At 36.1% G+C, this 18019-nt stretch overlaps 4 protein-coding genes across 6 annotated transcripts in view; 2 read left to right on the forward strand and 2 right to left on the reverse strand.

The window, feature by feature from the left end:
* Positions 1 to 283: 283 nt before the first annotated feature.
* On the reverse strand, positions 284 to 10809 carry LOC306848614 (mRNA export factor GLE1-like). The gene is made up of 16 exons (XM_079383261.1): positions 10443 to 10809; positions 9729 to 9971; positions 8712 to 8852; positions 8130 to 8278; positions 7959 to 8019; positions 6626 to 6880; positions 5898 to 6120; positions 5682 to 5794; positions 5528 to 5597; positions 4513 to 4655; positions 3502 to 3692; positions 2293 to 2422; positions 2075 to 2179; positions 1901 to 1983; positions 917 to 980; positions 284 to 780 (listed from the first exon to the last, which is right to left on the reverse strand). The coding sequence occupies exons 1-16, from the start codon at positions 10539 to 10541 to the stop codon at positions 712 to 714; spliced, it is 2139 nt and encodes a 712-aa protein (XP_079239387.1). The 5' UTR covers positions 10542 to 10809; the 3' UTR covers positions 284 to 711.
* A 48-nt stretch (positions 10810 to 10857) lies between these two features.
* The window catches only part of LOC306848635 (synaptic plasticity regulator PANTS-like), an 806624-nt gene continuing 799462 nt past the window's right edge, over positions 10858 to 18019 (forward strand). The window contains exons 1-4 of one of the 3 annotated variants that reach the window (XR_013782263.1): positions 10858 to 10905; positions 11825 to 11992; positions 12114 to 12436; positions 12839 to 13043. Coding sequence is in view for 1 of the 3 variants with exons in the window: in XM_079383292.1 (XP_079239418.1) it covers positions 10879 to 10905; positions 11825 to 11992; positions 12114 to 12245 (327 nt within the window). In the remaining 2 variants the exon portion in view is untranslated. Of the gene's footprint in view, positions 10906 to 11824; positions 11993 to 12113; positions 13548 to 18019 lie in introns of those variants that run through there. The other 2 variants (XR_013782264.1, XM_079383292.1) reach the window with 2 other exon arrangements.
* On the reverse strand, positions 12809 to 16017 carry LOC306848633 (large ribosomal subunit protein mL40-like). The gene is made up of 4 exons (XM_079383291.1): positions 15623 to 16017; positions 15449 to 15526; positions 14892 to 15047; positions 12809 to 13938 (listed from the first exon to the last, which is right to left on the reverse strand). Exons 1-4 carry the CDS (start codon positions 15679 to 15681, stop codon positions 13629 to 13631), a joined length of 603 nt encoding a protein of 200 aa, XP_079239417.1. The 5' UTR covers positions 15682 to 16017; the 3' UTR covers positions 12809 to 13628.
* The window catches only part of acaa2 (acetyl-CoA acyltransferase 2), an 8856-nt gene continuing 6771 nt past the window's right edge, over positions 15935 to 18019 (forward strand). The window contains exons 1-2 of the mRNA XM_079383269.1: positions 15935 to 16031; positions 16619 to 16785. Coding sequence (XP_079239395.1) covers positions 16016 to 16031; positions 16619 to 16785 — 183 coding nt within the window. The 5' untranslated portion in view covers positions 15935 to 16015. The remainder of the gene's footprint in view (positions 16032 to 16618; positions 16786 to 18019) is intronic.

Genomic DNA, 18019 nt, shown 5'->3' on the forward strand with positions numbered 1-18019 from the left:
TTCATTTTATTTAATAAGCTGAACTGAAATGGATTTGTTGAATTCGGTGGTGTTTTGTGGTATTAGTTGGTTTGTCATGACAAATTGCTAAATATTTTTTTTTAATTAAATGAATAAAGTCCATGATCATAACTAGAGCTCATTTCTAAAAGTCTGCTAATCCCTTTTATAAAATACTTCCTTAAATAACAAAATATAATAATTAATAGATTCCTCTTGCTCTCGTGTTTCTGTGTTAATGTGAAAAAAGAAAGCCACTTTCTGGTACATTAACACACATAGAAAGAGTCACTTGATGTACTTTAATCCTTATGTCATAAAATCATAAATATCCACATCAATATACAGTATATTTCATCTTAGTGCACGCACATGTGATTATTACGCCATCATATTGAAAATAAGGCTTATATTTGGGGAAAAACTGATTCCTGTTAACAATCATTTGTCTAAAACAGATAATTAACTTTAGTTGGAGGATAATTTTCATAAATTTGAGATCGGATGGATAGATTAAGACACCAACATGTATTAAAAACAAATAAAAAAATTCTTACATGCTCAAATGAAAGAAAACAAACTTGAAGATGGCATGATGCTCGATTAAATAAATCCTATAGATGAGACAAATGTCATGCGTCCATTAAACAGTATTGGCTTATACTTCATTTCAGAACATATTGGAATATTTGTCAGGTGTATTTCCACCAATCAGGACCTGAAGAAGGCGGAGCCAAGCTCGCTCTTGGGAACGGGAATCTGCTTCGTTCTTAAAGACGTCTAGATAAGAGACAGAACAGGTGCAGTGACTATTAGGCAAGGCAAGTTATTTATATAGCACATTTCATACACCGTGGTAATTCTATTATTCAAAATCTAGAAAATATCATTTAGCTGCTACAAACAAGACACTTACCTCTAGAAACTGTTTGAGTCTGGTTACAGAGCCCATCTGACCGGTGCTGGTGACCGCTTCAATTCTGAGGAAAGAAGGTTTAGTTTAAGGACTGTTTTACACCATTTTTGTTGATTTAATCACTGAGGGACGTTTATGTTTACACCTGATAATAACCCAAAAATGAACATTTGCTGAAAACCTACTCGATTTCAGGCAATCCAAGATTAGGATGAGTTTGTTTCTTCATCAGGTTTGTAGAAATGTGTCTCAGCAATGGATGCTCTGCAGTGAATGGGTGCCGTCAGAATGACAGCTGATAAAAACATCACAATAATCCACACCACTCCAGTCCATCAGTTAATGTCTTGTGAAGCTAAAATCTGCATGTTTGTAAAAAAACAAATCCATCTTTAAGACGTTTTGTAACTTAAAACGTCAGTTCTGGCCAAAATCCATAATTTATAATAATGCTGTTTTGGACTGCTTTCACTTGTAATCTGTGCACATTTCTCTCCTGATTCAGACCAGACCACTTTTTCATTGGAGGAAGCGTTATTATGGACTCGTATTTCAGCTTTGAAGTCAAAAACGTCTTGGTGATGAGATTAGTTTCTTATAACCACGCATCTTTTGTCTTCTCAAGACATTAACTGATGGACTGGAGTGGTGTGGATTATTGTGATGTTTTTATCAGCTGTTTGGACTCTCATTCTGACGGCACCCATTCACTGCAGAGCATCCATTGCTGAGACACTGATGCAGAGACACATTTCTACAAACCTGATGAAGAAACAAACTCATCTACATCTTGGACTGGCCTGAACTATTCCTTTAAAACAGCCAAAAAAGTGCATCAGAATGCATTAGAATTTACACTAAAACTAACAAACACAATGACAAAAGGAAGATTTGGAGGCTAATTTCTTTGCTTTTCGATGGCAATAAATACAATACATTTACAATAAAATAAGGAAATGTCTTCACAAGGACGGGTATTAATACCTTGGGAAGTATTCTTCATATATAAGCAATACGAGTTTCCAAAACTGCCCTCGATATTGTTTCATTAAGGCATTTCCACAGACCTAAAGAGATACACGTGCCAAAAAAATACATGGTCATGAAACAAATACTGAGTGTGAGCAATAATGAAAAAACAAATCAAGATGATTTTACCTCTAGGAAGTCGAAGAGAATAGTTGCTGTGATGTCAGCCAGCGGCTCCATGTTGAGGATTTGTGCCAGCCAGCGCCAGCCGTGATTCAAGCCGTGAGGATGAGGCTGATGAAGAGACACGCTTGTGTTAGATATTCAGCTTCTTACATACAACACTCGCATCAGGATTAAACTCTACTGTATGTTAATGCATGATGAAGTAAGGGAATATCACACACCCCTTGTTTGCCGGTATAAGGCCATCTCATCTGGATTATTGCTGCATAGAGACGAATCATTCCCGACATTCTCTTCAGAAAGCTGTCCTGCCCTTCCACTTTGGAGTCATCCACACGGTATCCCAGAATCCTGATGGAAAAGACACACTCATAATGCTATGCACTCTGATCAGGTGAAACACTCGAGGTTTGGCTGCCAAAAGAGGTGCTCTTATAATTAAAAGAGCAATATGGTGCTTATAACAGCAGGGTTATTACAACTAGGGATGTAAATGATTCATTATGTTGTTAATACTTTATTCGATTTATCTTAGCAGATTTTGATTAATAACATTCAACAGACTGCATATTAATATGCTGATCTTTTTGAACAAAAAACTTGTGAAAAATCAACTCATTTTGGTAATTAATGTTGCATGCATATATTAATGTTAACTTTAAATGTTTAAGCAGGCAGAGTATAAGTAAAACTGTAGCTATTGCACCGTTCACACAGTAAACATCTGTCATTTAAAGTGCAAAGACAAAAGTAATATGTTGGATATGTTGTTCAAGCCATAAAATAAATCTTTCTTGGAAAAAAGGAGTGCCATCTGGATTTCCTATATACAGTATAACATTAATAATGCCAAACATTGATCTAGAATCTCTTAAATTTACATTTATAAATGGAGGAAACTACAATTACAGGCATTTCTTTATTTGCGTAAAATTGATATTTACATTACAGTCAAAAATGAGTTAGGAATTTAAAGAGTCTGTCTGTAAGCATTTAGATTAATGATTCATTTGTTAATTTTAATGAAAATATATTTAAAAAAAATTCGCTACTTGAAAGTTACTTTTCATTTAATTTAACTTGCAACTCCAAAATAACTCAAACTAAAATTAATGAATAAATAAAAATTAATAAAAGCAATCTATAGAAAAATATTTAAATGATATTAAATTAAAAAAACAAAATTAATAAAATTTAACTGAACTAAAGTTAAACTAAAAACAGAAAATGTAAAAAAAATCTAATTAAAAATATTAACAAAATACTACCAATGATACTAAAATAACGTTAAGATGTGGCTGTGTGCATAGACAAATGACTGAAAAACCAGTGCAGATAGAACATAAAGACACATTCTGTGTGAACGGCTCCTTAATTTCATAGTAAAATGCTTTTGGCCAAGTGACTGAAGAGTGAAGCAACACACTTACCTCTGGTAATCCTCCACAGACGTGCCTCTTCCCATGGGTGGATAGTGCGGTACAGCGTATGGACACTTCTTGTGGAGGTGGGCGAGTATTAGCTCTCCAATCTTAGGATGCAGTTCCCAAATACCTGACGCCACAGCAGCGATGGGGAACGCTGCCGAATGATTGGACGCCACCTCCTCTTCTCCTTGTTTCTGTGAATGAGTAATTAAAGGGGTCATCGGATGCAAAATTCACTTTTACATGCTTTTTGAATTTAAATGTGTGTTGGCAGTGTGTGTACACATCCACACTATAATGATGCAAATCCACCCAGTTTTTTTTTTTATTAATCCCCCCCAAAAATAGCCCCTTTCTCAAATCAAGCCATTCGCAGATGCTTGGATGCATGACGTCACACAGACCCAGGCCCCTCCCACAATTGTTGATTGACACTGGTGTTTTATCACAGACCCGCCCTGAGTGAGCGGTGAAGAGTCCGTCATGAGGTGTTTTGTTGTTGGATGTAATAATGAACATAGCAGTCATCATTTACTCCTGACATCTGAGCCGCTGAAGACGCAGTGGATTAGCTTTGTTTTTGAAGGGAATGCGCCCCCGATCTGCCTAAATGTGTTTATGTTCGTGCGAATCATTCGTGATCCAGCTTCACCTCCGGAAGAAGTGAAAATAAGCGTTTATGAATCTTTGCAAATCGCCTTTCCTAATAATGTGCTAGCTCCACGGCTAAAGTTTACAGCTTCAGAGAACGGCTCGTCACCCCATGGAAGAGAGGGGCGGGGTCAGCAGAGCTCATTAGCATTTAAAGGGACATGCACCGAAACGGGTCGCTGTTAACAGAGCTGTTTTTGACAGGGTAAAAAGGGTGTTTTTTACACTACCATTGAGAAACCAAATTATGTTATAGACTTTTCATGAAGACCCTTAAGAATCATATCAACTTGTGAAAAATGGGCATCAACTTTATTTGCCTTCAAAAATCTCCTTGTTTATTTATGTAAAAATCTGCCTTACCACAAACTTTTCTGCCAGTTTATAACTGACAAAGTCCAGCCCCTGAGGATGCTGGGACGCAGAGACTGTCTTTCCAGCGGACGTCACTGGACGGCAGGACAGCAGCTTATCGATCTTCTCAAAGGCCTCCTTCAGCGGCGCGCCTACATGCAAACCATGTTTAAAGGAAAGCAGCAGACATGAGGTGAACTTCATGTTAGTGATGCACTGAAATTTCTATTTTAACGAATCTTCATTTTGATGAACTGACACTGATTCTTAAATCAGTATCAATGCCTTTTTCAGTTGATGTGTAAACAAAATTATTAACTAAACATTATTTGTAGCACAGCTACAATACAATAATCACAATAAACTTGTGCTTTGTTACTTTTGATATGAAAGCCTGAATGTTCAAATTATGCAGATTTTAACAAAATTCAAACAATAAATGCCATTTAGGCACATTTTAATGTGGCGTGTCCGATCCAAAGCTCGTTAATTAGCCAAAAAATAACTCTAGAAATGTGATGTCTCCATTATTTAATGTATTTTTGAATAAATCTGTTATGAAAACAAGTTATTACAGCCACTATTTAAATGTTTAGATTATACCAATGAATTAGTCTAGAAACATCATTATAAAAACTTAAAATTGATTTGTTTTTAATTTTATTTCTCATTTTTGTTTAGTTTAACTTTAAATACAAAAATAACAAAATAAACTAAAATTACTAAAAAAATACTAAAAATGACAGAACAACATCATAAGTATTAACACTAACTAAAATTAATGAAAGAATAGGAAATATGAAAATAAAATCTTAATATTGATAAAAACTATAATAGTATATCAATAATAATACTAAAATTACACAAAGACTTGAATGTGTGCATAGACAACAAAAAAAAAAACCCAGTTCCGACAGAAATTTGAGTTTTTTCAGCAAAATGAAAACGTTAATTTCTGTGTTTCTGTCAAAAGTCACTTCAGTTCATCACTACTTTATGCTGGTCTTTCTCACTTTCGTCTCACCTGAGATGTTTGCGATCTGGCTCACAGGTGTGGCTGCAGCCTTTTGCAGCTCCATTTTTAATTTTTTCGTCTGCAACATAAGGGCAAGATAATTATTCAGTACAACACCATACAGTATCCAATAAATGCTAGACAGAGCTGACAGGCGTCTAACCTGCGTGTCTTTAGCTTTGCTGAGCTCATCAAACGCCTGAGCACACTGACTGGACGAATCCTGCAGCACGTTGTACCATTTTAAAGTGCTCTCATCTGCTCCTGTCTGCAGACCTGCAGATGAGATTAAGATGAAGTCATATTTATTTCATTAGTGATATTTACATTACACATTGCTTCCTTTTAAACTTTCATGCATGTTCTTTTGCTCCCTCACCCTCTTTCTTGGCTTTCTCTTTAGCGGACCGTGCTGCAGTTTTCTTTTGCTCCTCTTGCAGGGCTTTCAGCTCCTCGTGCCTTTTCTTCTTCTCCTCCTCTTCCTCCTGCTCCTTCCTCTTCCTCTCGGCAGCCTGTGCCACCTCGTCCTGCAGGTTTCTGACCAGTGACCTCATTTCCTGTAGCGCTCGCTCCGCCACGGTCAAATCCTCCACGCTGAGAAACTGAACTTGCAAAATGCAAATAATTTATGATTTACATTTATGCATTTCGCAGATGCTTTTATCCAAAGCGACTTACATTGCATCATGCATCATTATAATAAAGTATATGTATTCAAGTAAATATGCATGCACTGCCAGCCATAAGTTTGGAATATATAAATTTTTTTAAATGTTTTTGCAAGAATCTCTTCTGCTCACCAAGAGTGCATTTATTTGATTAAAAATACAGTAGAAATGTGAAATAATATTACAATTTAAAAGAGCTGTTTTCTATGTGAATATACTGTAAGATATAATTTATTTCTGTGATCAAAGTTGAATTTTCAGGATCATTACTCCTGTCTTCAGTGTCACATGATCTTCAGAAATCATTCTAATATACTGATTTACTGCTCAAGAAACATTTCTGATTATTATCAATGTTGAAAACAGTTTGATCAAATAAATGTAGCCTTGGTGAGCAGAAGACATATTTAATAGTGAAATGAGGTGGATGTGTGCTCACGTCTGCAGAGGCCGGCACCACCTCGGACACCTGCGAGCAGAGCTGGTTGCCGCGGGTGATGTAGGGGGTGTGGTCAAAGGCGGGGTCAGTATATGTGGAGGGGCGTGGCTGTAGGAGCTGATTGAGCTGTAGGACTTCCTCCTGTATGGCATTGATAGCTCTGTGCCGCTCTCTGCCCTCCACCTGCCGCTGACGCTCAAGCTCCGCCTCCCGCAGACGCTGCTGCTCCGCCTCCCGCAGACGCAGGTTCAGGATCTGCAACACAGAAAACTAGGCTTTTACCCACCATATACGTCTGGTATTCCAGGTATTGCCATTTATTTAGTTATTATATATACCAAGCTTTTTTGTGGTATTACTGTCCAGCCTGCAGACAAACCTAACCAATGTAGAACGTTACAGAGATCACAGACAAAATTAAATGAATGTACAATAAAATATAAGGGTTGATACTGCCGGGAAAACTGATATGCAGATTATAGCTGCATTAAAGGGTTATTTTAGTATCACTGAGATTCTATTAGAGTTTTAATTAATAAATTGAATTATTTTTAATATATATGTATACACATATTATTACATTTTAATTTTAAATTTAATTAACAAATAAAATTGTGTGCTTTTGTAATATTCTATTCATTTTTTCTCTGTAAAGTTTATTAAAAAAAAATGTTTTTCAGTTTTTTACTACATAAACAAATGTTGCTTTGGCAACTCGCTGAAATACAATTATTTTAAGTTAGTTCTTTATATTTTATATTAAAAAACTATATATATAATGTTTTTATATTTTGTTTCAGATAACATTAATTTTATTTCAATTAAAAAAATTATTATGGTTTTAGTTTTAGCTACCTAAAAAAAAATTGGTTCTAAGTTTAGTATAATCTTTACTGACCAGATTTTTGCTCTGGAAATATACTTCCACCAATTCAATTTACTGTAAGTTAAATTTCATTTAAACTCATTTTATAAAATCTTGTCTACTTGAATCTCATATAACTTGATGAATGAATCTGAAGATGAAATTCATTATTTTGACGAGTTGGTAATGGAAAAACTTACTGTATGTTGTCATGACTTCTTGATCATATTTTCTTTTTACAGTTGATTACAAAATTTTTGCTTTAACAAAAAAAAAAGCTGCACATTTCTGCTTTTAAACTCTGAAACCCAGAACTAGTTTTAAAGTATTTTTTGTTTATTTAAACAAGTCAAAATTAATTCCTGTGTTAGTGGACATTATGTCGCAGATGCTGTTGATAGAGCTTAGCTTGTGCTCAATCTGGAAGATTTCTGAAATATCAGATCCTAATGGTCCATTCAGACTCACTTTCATTCTGTGTCTGTGTTCCTCTCGCAGCTTCTCCTGCCGGCCGAGACTCTCCTGCGTCCTTTAAACACAAAACACTGCTTAAACAACTAATTCAGCACACGATTCAAACACATGACATGTAATCATCTTAACTTGTAAACGAGAATGAACAGTTCAGAAATCCCTTACTCTTTCTCCATCATGTCTCTCATACTCTGGTGCTCCTGTCTCTGTTTGAGCTCCATTAACTCCTCATAGCGTTTGAGCTGCTCAGACTCACAGTTGGCAGCCGTGACCACCAGCCGCTCCTGCTGCTCCTGTCTGAGACTCAGCTCCGCCTGTGAGAGAAAACACACATGCATTACCTGCATCAATGAAAGAAGTCTCTACTGCTCACCAAGGCTGCATTTAATTGATCAAAAATACAGTAAAAATAGTGAAATATTTTTACAATTAAAACTATTAAATTATATTGGGATATATTGTACAACGGAATTTATTTCTGTGATCAAAACTGAATTTTCAGCATCATTACTGCAGTCTTCAGTGTCACATGATCTTCAGAAATCATTCTAATATACTGATTTACTGCTCAAGAAACATTTCTGATTATTATCAATGCTGAAAACTGTTGTTCTGCTTCATATTTTTGTGGAAACCATGATACATTTTATTTTGCAGGATACTTTGATGAATAGAAAGCTCAGTATTCTTTCAAAAACAAAATTAGTGTACAAAAACATTTTCAGCCTATAGTTCCAGATGAGGTACCTTTGCTTTGGCCTTGTGTTTCTGCTCACACATGCGGATGCAGCCGGCCATCTGTGTGGCTCTGGGAGACAGGACGGAAATCGCTGGAGGGGAGCTTGCTACAGGACTCACAACAGAATCCTCCTTTATTTCTTCTGCTTTCTGAGATCAAAAATGCATGAAAACCAGAAAAATCAGCATTGCACTCCTATGCCTATGGACGTTTCCGCCACTGAATAAAAAATTAAAAAGGTAATTGCGACTTTTTATCTCACAATTCAATTTTTTTTCTCAGAATTGTTTGATACAAACTCGCAATTGCGAGTTAAAAAGTAACTTTTTTTGTTTATATCTTACAATTCTGACTTTTTTTCACAGAATTGTGAGATATAAACTTGCAATTGTCACTTTATATCTCGCAATTCTGACTTTATAACTCCTAATTGCGAGTTAATATCTCACAATTCTGTGAAAAAAGTCCGAATTGTGAGAAAAAAAGTCACAATAACCTATTCAGTGGTGATAACGGGCTTCCATATATGCCAACACAAACTCAAGCAACAAACTCAAGAATGGATATGTATTAGAGCTTTGATATAAACTATTAAAGTCGAGATGCAAGGGAAGTAGCCACAGATCCTGTCTGTATTGTGAAGTACATCAGATTATCAAAAAAGAAAAAAAATGTAGGGCGGAGTCTTGGTTCTATGCATCCAAGCTGTTTATTGGATGTTGAGATGTTTGTATGCAAATGAGCATGAGCTTGCAGGAGCGGAGTTTAAACAGACAGCAGGATGGCCGATGACCAAATCTGTTAATCAAACAAGCATGTGACTAATTATTACAATTCAAGTTAAACCACAAATAATCTTGCAGTTCCCAATAAAGTTGTTCAAAGCTGTTATGCAAGTGCTCAATGAAATCTGCACACTTACGTCTCTGTTCAAACTCATACATTCTGGAACTTTGTTGTGCAACAGTCAAGTTGAATAAGTGTTGATTTTGGAAATGCACAAAATCAAGCTTAAAAAGCATCACCTGCTCATCGTCCTCAGCGTGGATGGAGACCGGAGGTGGAGAGGTGGGAGATGCAATCTGTCTGGGACTCGTCTGGGAAAATGAAGCGCCAGCAGCAAGATCTTCTAAAATCTCGGGACTCGTATCACGAACACATGAGGACAGAGAGCGGGTCTTGAGCAGTGGACGAGGACTCATTCTCTTCAGAATCTGTCCTGAGAGAGGAGACAGACTGGACACCTCGACACAGCCCGTCAGAATATCCTACAAAACACATCAGGGTTAGAACAAATAAGGATTAAATCATTTATTCAGCACTTGATTCCTTTATAAAATATTCCACAACTTACTATAAACACTGGTTTTAGTTGAATAAGAGCTAAAATGTCCAACAAATGTCACTATTCCATCATAAAGTGTTATAATAGAGAAGAATGAAGTACATTTATTGATAATGTTTTTAATCCTTTGTAAAATACTTTAATACCCATGTGAAAAGTGCTCTATACATTGAGTTTTATGTATTATTAAATTAGCATAATTGTTATTATATGGCTAGGTATTATTCTGATATTAAAGAATATAACTAGGCTACATGTTTATATCAGAGTACCATGGAATACATGTCAAAGAGCAGCACGGTACGTTTAATTAGTAATAAAGGTGTTAAAACTGCATAAAGATATAATATGAGCTAAATAAGGCGTTAATGTTTCTGTTTGTTAGCATGTTTACCTCCCCCTTTTCCAGCCAGTCTGGACTGTATTTGAGTTTCCCCTTCGGAGAGTTTTTCAGGGCTTCTAAAGTTTCCCATCGTAGACTTTCAGAGGGCATTTTGGAGGCATTAAAGTCTTTTTACCTCCCGATTTACTTTACTTCAAACTAGCTGCTAGACTGAAGCCTAAACAACCCGCCGGCCGGTGCTCTGCTCCCTGCCACTTCCGCTTGACTACAAAATAAAAGTCTAATTCTTATACACTTCATATTAAGCATTAACATATAACGCAAACGCGTAAATAGAATGTGAACCGGAATAAATTCAAATTTTATAATATATAACATTTATTTCCAAATAATAATTTATTTGACATTGTCAGTAGATGGCAGTGGAGAACTAAAACATTGATCGCGAGCGCTGGAAATCACCAGAGAAGAAGAGCGCGTGCGCAGTATGGCAGGGTCACACTCAAACTGGAGGGTCAGTCTGATTACTTTATCTCTGTATTTTTCATTAAATGGTGATTAAATAACTCGTTTTGCGGTTGCATTGTAAATATAAGGTAATATCACGTCTTTAAAGTGTACTTGCTTGATATATATTTGTGTACTCAGGATTTTATATTCAACTGAAATAAACACTAATAACAAAATGCATGGTATTATCATGTTTTTGCCGAATTACTTTGGTAAAACCTTAGTATTCTTCATAAATATTGTACACTTGCTCTGGCAATACCATGGTACAGTGATGGGAGTGTAATCTTTCAGTACTACAGTATACATTAAAATATCAAGATGAATATGAGTTTGTTTCTTCATTAGATTTGGAGAAATGTAGCATCACTGTCTACAGCAATGGATGCTCTGCAGTGAATGGGTGCCGTCAGAATGAGAGCTGATAAAAACATCACACCACTCCAGTCCATCAGTTATCATCTGGAGAAGACAAAAGCTGCGTGTTTGTAAGAAACAAATCCATCAAGATGTTTTAACTTCAAACTGTGACTTCTGGCTGAATGATCCATAATAACACTTCCTCCAGTGAAAGACAAAAAAAGTGCATCAGAAAAGATTACTTTTCCACTGGATGAAGCGTTATTATGGATTATAGGCTCATATTTCAGCCGGAAGTAACTGGTTGAAGTTTCAAAAGTCATTGCTTCTCACTTCTCCAGATGTTAACTGATGGACTGGAGTGGTGTGATGTTTTTATCAGCTCTCATTCTGACGGCACCCATTCACTGCTGAGCATCCATTGCTGTAGACAGTGATGCTACATTTCTCCAAATCTGATGAAGAAACAAACCCATCTACATCTTGCATGGCCTGAATGCGAGTAATTTTAATTTTTGGATGAACTGTTCCTTTAAAGAATATATTTTTAATTTTGTCCACAGCCACCACGTTCATGTGACGTCTACTGGTGTGAATTCAAGCACTGCAAGAGTTTATTTAACAGATTCCATGAATACTACACCTACGGCAGAGCACCGGACTGCCAGCAGTGGAAAGAAGACTATAACACCTGCAAAGAGTGGGAGAAAAACCACAGCACACACGCCAAGGTGAGTCTAGACCGATGTAGGGCCGTGTGGCGCTTTTAGGTTTAGGTCCGGGCCACATTGCTGTTTATTCTGGCCACTAATCACTTAGTCTACTCATCTATCGTCTCATATGCACCATTAGGAGTCCCTCCAGGAGAGCGAGAGGAAGCGAGTCGCTGAGCAGAGGAAGTTCACTCCGGTCTGGGAGCTTCGACAGACGCCTCCGGCTGATTGGCACCTGCCGCTCAACCAGGGCAAACCACAGGACTCATAAAGTCGACTATTTATGATGCAAGAAACTACTTGAGTTGCATGAACTTCTGCTGGGAATCTCCTCACACTACCTCTCCTGGACTGATGCATTTCTGTTCTGTTGTAGATCTGATTTTCCTGGTGCTCCGTGCAAAGCAAAGTCTTGATCAACGTCTTGAGCGAACGTTGAAGTATAAGCATTTGATGACCCTAGTGAAAAATAAACATACTAACATGTATTTGAGATACATTTATTTCATGCTAAGTATACTACAAATACTGCAATTGTACTTTTAGTATACTAAACCGGTATATTTACAGTCTGCTGAATTAGAACTAATGTTGTGCTAAATGCACTTTAATTGTGCGGAAGTAGTGAAGTCCAACTAAAGATATACTGAAGTATATTTGATTGTGTTAAAGTGGAGCTATTGCAAGTATACTTTAAATATCTTGCATTTAAAGAGCACCATGCAATCATCAATAGTGACATTAAAACACATTTTAGGTTTGATATTATTAAGAAATGCACGTTGTGCACAAGTAGTTGAATTATAATTTTTAAAGTCTCAAGTGCTGTCAGTAAATATGTTAATAGATTTGAACTATACTTAGTGTGAAATAAATGTATTTTAAATATATTACTAAGGGAGAAAGTCAGTATTGCACAAATAATAAAGGAATATTATCCTACTTCTGTTTATTTTACATTTAAAATATCACAAAGCCACATCTGTTGTTAATCAAAAGGTATTTTAATTCTGTACACGGGTTAATGAATGAAATCATGCAATGATAAATGTTTTTTGTGGATGTTTTTACAAGCGTTTGGCCTTTATTGTTTCACTGGAGACCTTATTTATTGTGCTACAGAAATCAGAAATGATTGAGTAATTGTGAATTTATTTGACACTGTGACACTGACCAACTAAAAGTCATTGAAATCACTGGCCTGCAGCTAGAAACCATAATAAAGGTATGGTAACACTTTATTTTAAAGTGTTATTGTTACACATGTTGCATGTACTTACTATTATAATAACAATTAATCATGCATAATTACATGCAAGTAACCCTAAACCAACCCCTATCCATATAGTAACTACATGTACTTAATATTACTCAGTACTTAAATGTATAACTACACTGTAACAAGGACACCTTAAAATAAAGTGTAACCAACGGTATAAATAAGGAAACATGATTTAAAGACCCTTTTATTATTTTTTTGTTCCAGATACACAGCCTGTGCTGTAACGGGTGTTGACAAATATTCATTTGCAACATGATTTAATGATGATTAACACAATGATTCACAACATGGAAATATTTGGTTTGTTCTTCTCGCAGATGTTTCTGACCGCTGCTCTCCATCAGACCAGAAAACGCTTGTTTCAAGCTCACCTCACTGTGTGTAAACTCGAGTAATGTCGTTGTATTTGCCTTCTGGAGCCTCGTAGTTTGTAATGGGGGGTGTGTAACTGGGCCCCTCGTGCTGGAAAGGGAATATGTTCGTATCTGGGCTGACCGCTGCTTTATAAAGCTCTTCTGACTCCAGCTTCAGCTCGTCCAGCGCTTGTCTCTGGGCCTCCAGCGCCTCGTTGATGGTGTCCATCTCCATCTGGTGCTGGGCGTATTTGTATCTGGACCATTCCTTCAGAAGAAGGGCTCTGCGCTCGCTCTCCTCGAAAGAGAGTTTAGGAGCGTCACGGATCCTGGAGCACACATTAGATTTCATTCAGTTCAAATGGCCTAATCACAATAATAAGTGGTTCCACCCTTGTTTATTTTTCCTCCCATCTTCGTACCATGTAAGACATTTCCTTAAAATCTAATTTTTGTGTCTACTTTACTAGGCAAAAGTTTAGAATAATTAAGATTTTGTGTTTCTTCTGCTCACCAAGGCTGCATTTATTTGCACAAAAATACAGTAAAAGCAGTAATATTGTGAAATGTTTTTTTAATTTAAAAGGACTGTTTTCTATGTGAATATATAGTCAAATGTAATTTATTTCTGTGATCAAAGCTGTATTTTCAGCATCATTACTCCAGTCTTCATTCTGAAGAAAGTATATCTGAAATTCTGATATACTGATATGATATTATTATTGGTGCTCAGTTATTAGTAATTCTTATTATTAATGTTGATAACAGTTTTTGCTTTTTTTCAAACTTATTTGAATCAGATAAATACAGTTTAGTCATGACAGGAATAAATTACATTTTAACATTAAAATTTAAAAGCTATTTTATAGTATAAAAACATTTTAAATGTACTTTTACAACTGTTTTTAACACTGATAATAATCAGAAATGTTTCCTGAGCAGTAAATCAGTATATTATTATGATTTCTGAAGATCATGTGACACTAAAGACTGCAGTAATGATGCTGAAAATACAGCTTTGATCACATAAATAAATTACAGTTGAACTAATATTCATATAGTTACAATAATATTTCTGTTTACTACATTTTTGATGAAATGCAGTCTTGTTGAGCAGAACAGACTTCTTTAAAAATAGAGTAAAAATCCTAATTATTCCAAACTTTTGACCAGTAGTAAATAAAATGTCCATACGTCCATAGATAGTACTAGTACTCTAAAATGTATAAAACAGTAAAGAATAGAGTAGGTGTGTCCAGACTTTATGGATGTATAATTTTACCTGGTCTCATCAAAGCACTTGGCCGGGGTGATAAAGTCTTCGATGGGAATCAGTTCTGGTGGAACTTTCTCCAGCCTTTTGAGCTTCTTCTTCAGACGTTCCTTCATCATTATCTCTCGGCGCGGGTCCACCTTCTTCTTCTTCTTGGGCTCTGCTCTGTGGAGTATAAGAAACAGTTTTTAATGCATCTATTACAGTGAAACACCCTTACAAATATATATTACAAATATTCAAAAAACTCTCTCTCTCTATAGAGTTTTATATATATATATATATATATATACACACACAGTGGTGTGAAAAAGTGCTTGCCCCCTAAACCTAATAACTGGTTTATTAGCAGCAGCAACTGCAATCAAGCGTTTGTGATGACTTGCAATGATACAGCACTGTGGAGGAATTATGGCAGAATTGGTGTAATGATGAGCAGAAGAGACTCCCTTAAAAATCTTACTGATCCCAAACTTTTGATATATACTTTACATACATACATATATAAACAAAAAAGATTATATATTGCAAATCATGGTAAAATACTAGTTTGTATCTGCACTGACCTCAGTGGCACAGAGGCTTTCAGGGAAAGCATTGATGTGAACCAGTGACTGTGTCTGACAGCGACCACAGAGCTGCTCCTGCAAAAGAGTTATTATTCATCATAATCATAATCATAATGACCTCTATGAGAGATATACTGATATTATCACATGTGCATGCATGGATATACGTACCATGATCCTTGACTCGATATAATCCGGTTTACAGTACGGCACACAATCCCTGCCATCATTTACAGCAATATCTATTTTATAAACATCAGTGTTGAAGAATTAAAACGTGTTTTACACGCTGTAGATCAGCGTAAAAACACTTCCGCTATTACATACGCACTTTCCGCATTAATGTATTTCCATCTTCAAACGATAACAAGTTTAATTAAATATCATACTTATTACATGGGTATTTTAAAATGTACGGTTACGTGAAACGTAAGACGTTATTTAGCATTATATAATGTTTGAGATGTTTGTCGAATGTTGTGAAGTGAATGTTGAGGGTAAGTGGGTGAAAGGTCAGCGCGGTGTGTTTCCGTCAGTCGCTGAGAAGCTCAAGCAATCACCGTCATGTCTCTCCTAAGAGGTAAACCAACTTTATATATATATATATATTTATTTATTTTTTTACTTTGAAATAATGCATTATATTGTAACTGCTCGAATGATTTGTTTGTTTTATCTGGTTTTGCGCTTGTTTTTTTGCACTGCTCTTGAACTTCAATGTCACTTTTATTAATATACCTTACTTTCCTTATGTTTCATATTTTAATTTATTTATTCGTTTTTAATTTGATTTATTTTTTCTCTTACCAGTAAAAACAGCTCTTAAATATTAATAGGTGCATGCTTATTTATTAAAATGTCATATTGATATTCAAAGCTTTAGTTTAAATCCTCAAAACAGAAATAAATATAAATAATATAAGTGACCTGTTGTGTAGGAAACTCAAGCATCAGATTTAGCAAACTATGTATAAAGGTCATTACTGACAGAATTAGGTGAAAGGTGAAAGCTTTGTTTACTCTTGTAATGTTTACTATTTTAATGTATAATCTGTGCAGGTTGGTTATAATGCACTAATGTCTATATTTTGGATACTGAAGTGTTGTTTTCTGTGCATTATCTGCAGGAAGTGACTGTGTCTGTGTTTTCTGTGTGTGTTTGTGTAGGTGTGTTCATCGTCTCGGCTAAGAGGACTCCGTTTGGGACGTATGGAGGAGTTCTGAAGGAGCACAGTGCCACGGATCTGGCCGAACACGCCGCTAAAGCTGCTCTCGCTGCCGGGAATGTGGCTCCGGAGCTGGTCAACAGTGTCATCCTGGGAAACGTCATGCAGGTGACACTAGGGACACACATTAGAGGAATCATCAAGGATGTGGATACACAGCATGGAGACCATGTTTAAATATTCATAGGCTCATCATGCGGTTATATTATAATTATTAAGTTATTTTGCGTCCTCCACATCGTATTTTAGGTTTCATCTGGGACTGAGGATGTCTCATGTTTAGATATTCAACCACAGCCAGCCCACTGCACTTAACATCATATTGAGCAAAACCTGAGTGTGAGTGTGAGTGTGAGTGTGAGTGTGAGTGTGAGTGTGTGTGTGTGTGTGTGTGTGTGTGTGTCTGTGTGTGTGTGTGTCAGTGAGGTAAAGGGGAAAGCAGGCAGTGGACCAAACCACTGTGAGGCAATAGGACAATATTTGTCTGAGATACAACTATTTGAAAATCTGGAATCTGAGGGTGCAAAAAAAAAAGGGAGAAAATCACCTTTAAAGTTGTTCAAATGAAGTTCTTAGCAATGCATATTATTAATCAAAAATTAAGTTTTGATATATTTGCAGTAGGAATTTTACAAAATATCTTCATGGAACATGATCTTAATATCCTAATGATTTTTGGCATTAAAGAAAAATGGATAATTTTGAGCCATACAATGTATTGTTGGCTATTGCTACAGATATACCCCAGCGACTTCAGACTGGTTTGTGCTCCAGGTTCTCAAATGCCCATTATATCATTTGCAATACACAGAGTGGTTTGTAATGATATTTTTAGGGGGGGTAACCCTCAGATGAGGGGATCCTGACCTCGATTTACGCCCCTGGGAATCATGAGCAGTACAAACAGCTGATAATTATTTTTATGTTGAGTTGATAACCGAGTTGAGTTGATAATCTATTTCAATGGACCTTTTTCACATTTGCTGGTTTCTCAGCAGCGGAAGTCATCATAGTTGGGTTAACTTGAAGAGCAGTGAATGGAAAAGTACCACAAATATATTTTTTTGCATTTCCATTTGCTCAAGTAGCAAAAGAAAAATTCCATGACTTTCAATAAAAGGAAAAAATTGAGAGAGACTGATAACAGCAGTCAGAAGAGAGAGTGATGTCAAATTTACCGTCCCTCCCACAGACGCTGCGTTGGAAACACCCTCGCATTAGTGTTAACTAGTTTTTTGTAATTTGAAGCAAAGGTGATATAATGATATTGTAGGGAATTGTGTGCTTCTAATTTTATAGCAACAGTTTGGACAGAACCCTTTTCTATTCTAACATGACAGTG

This window comes from Barbus barbus, assembly GCF_936440315.1.
Source record: "Barbus barbus genome assembly, chromosome: 28".
NCBI lineage: Eukaryota > Metazoa > Chordata > Actinopteri > Cypriniformes > Cyprinidae > Barbus > Barbus barbus.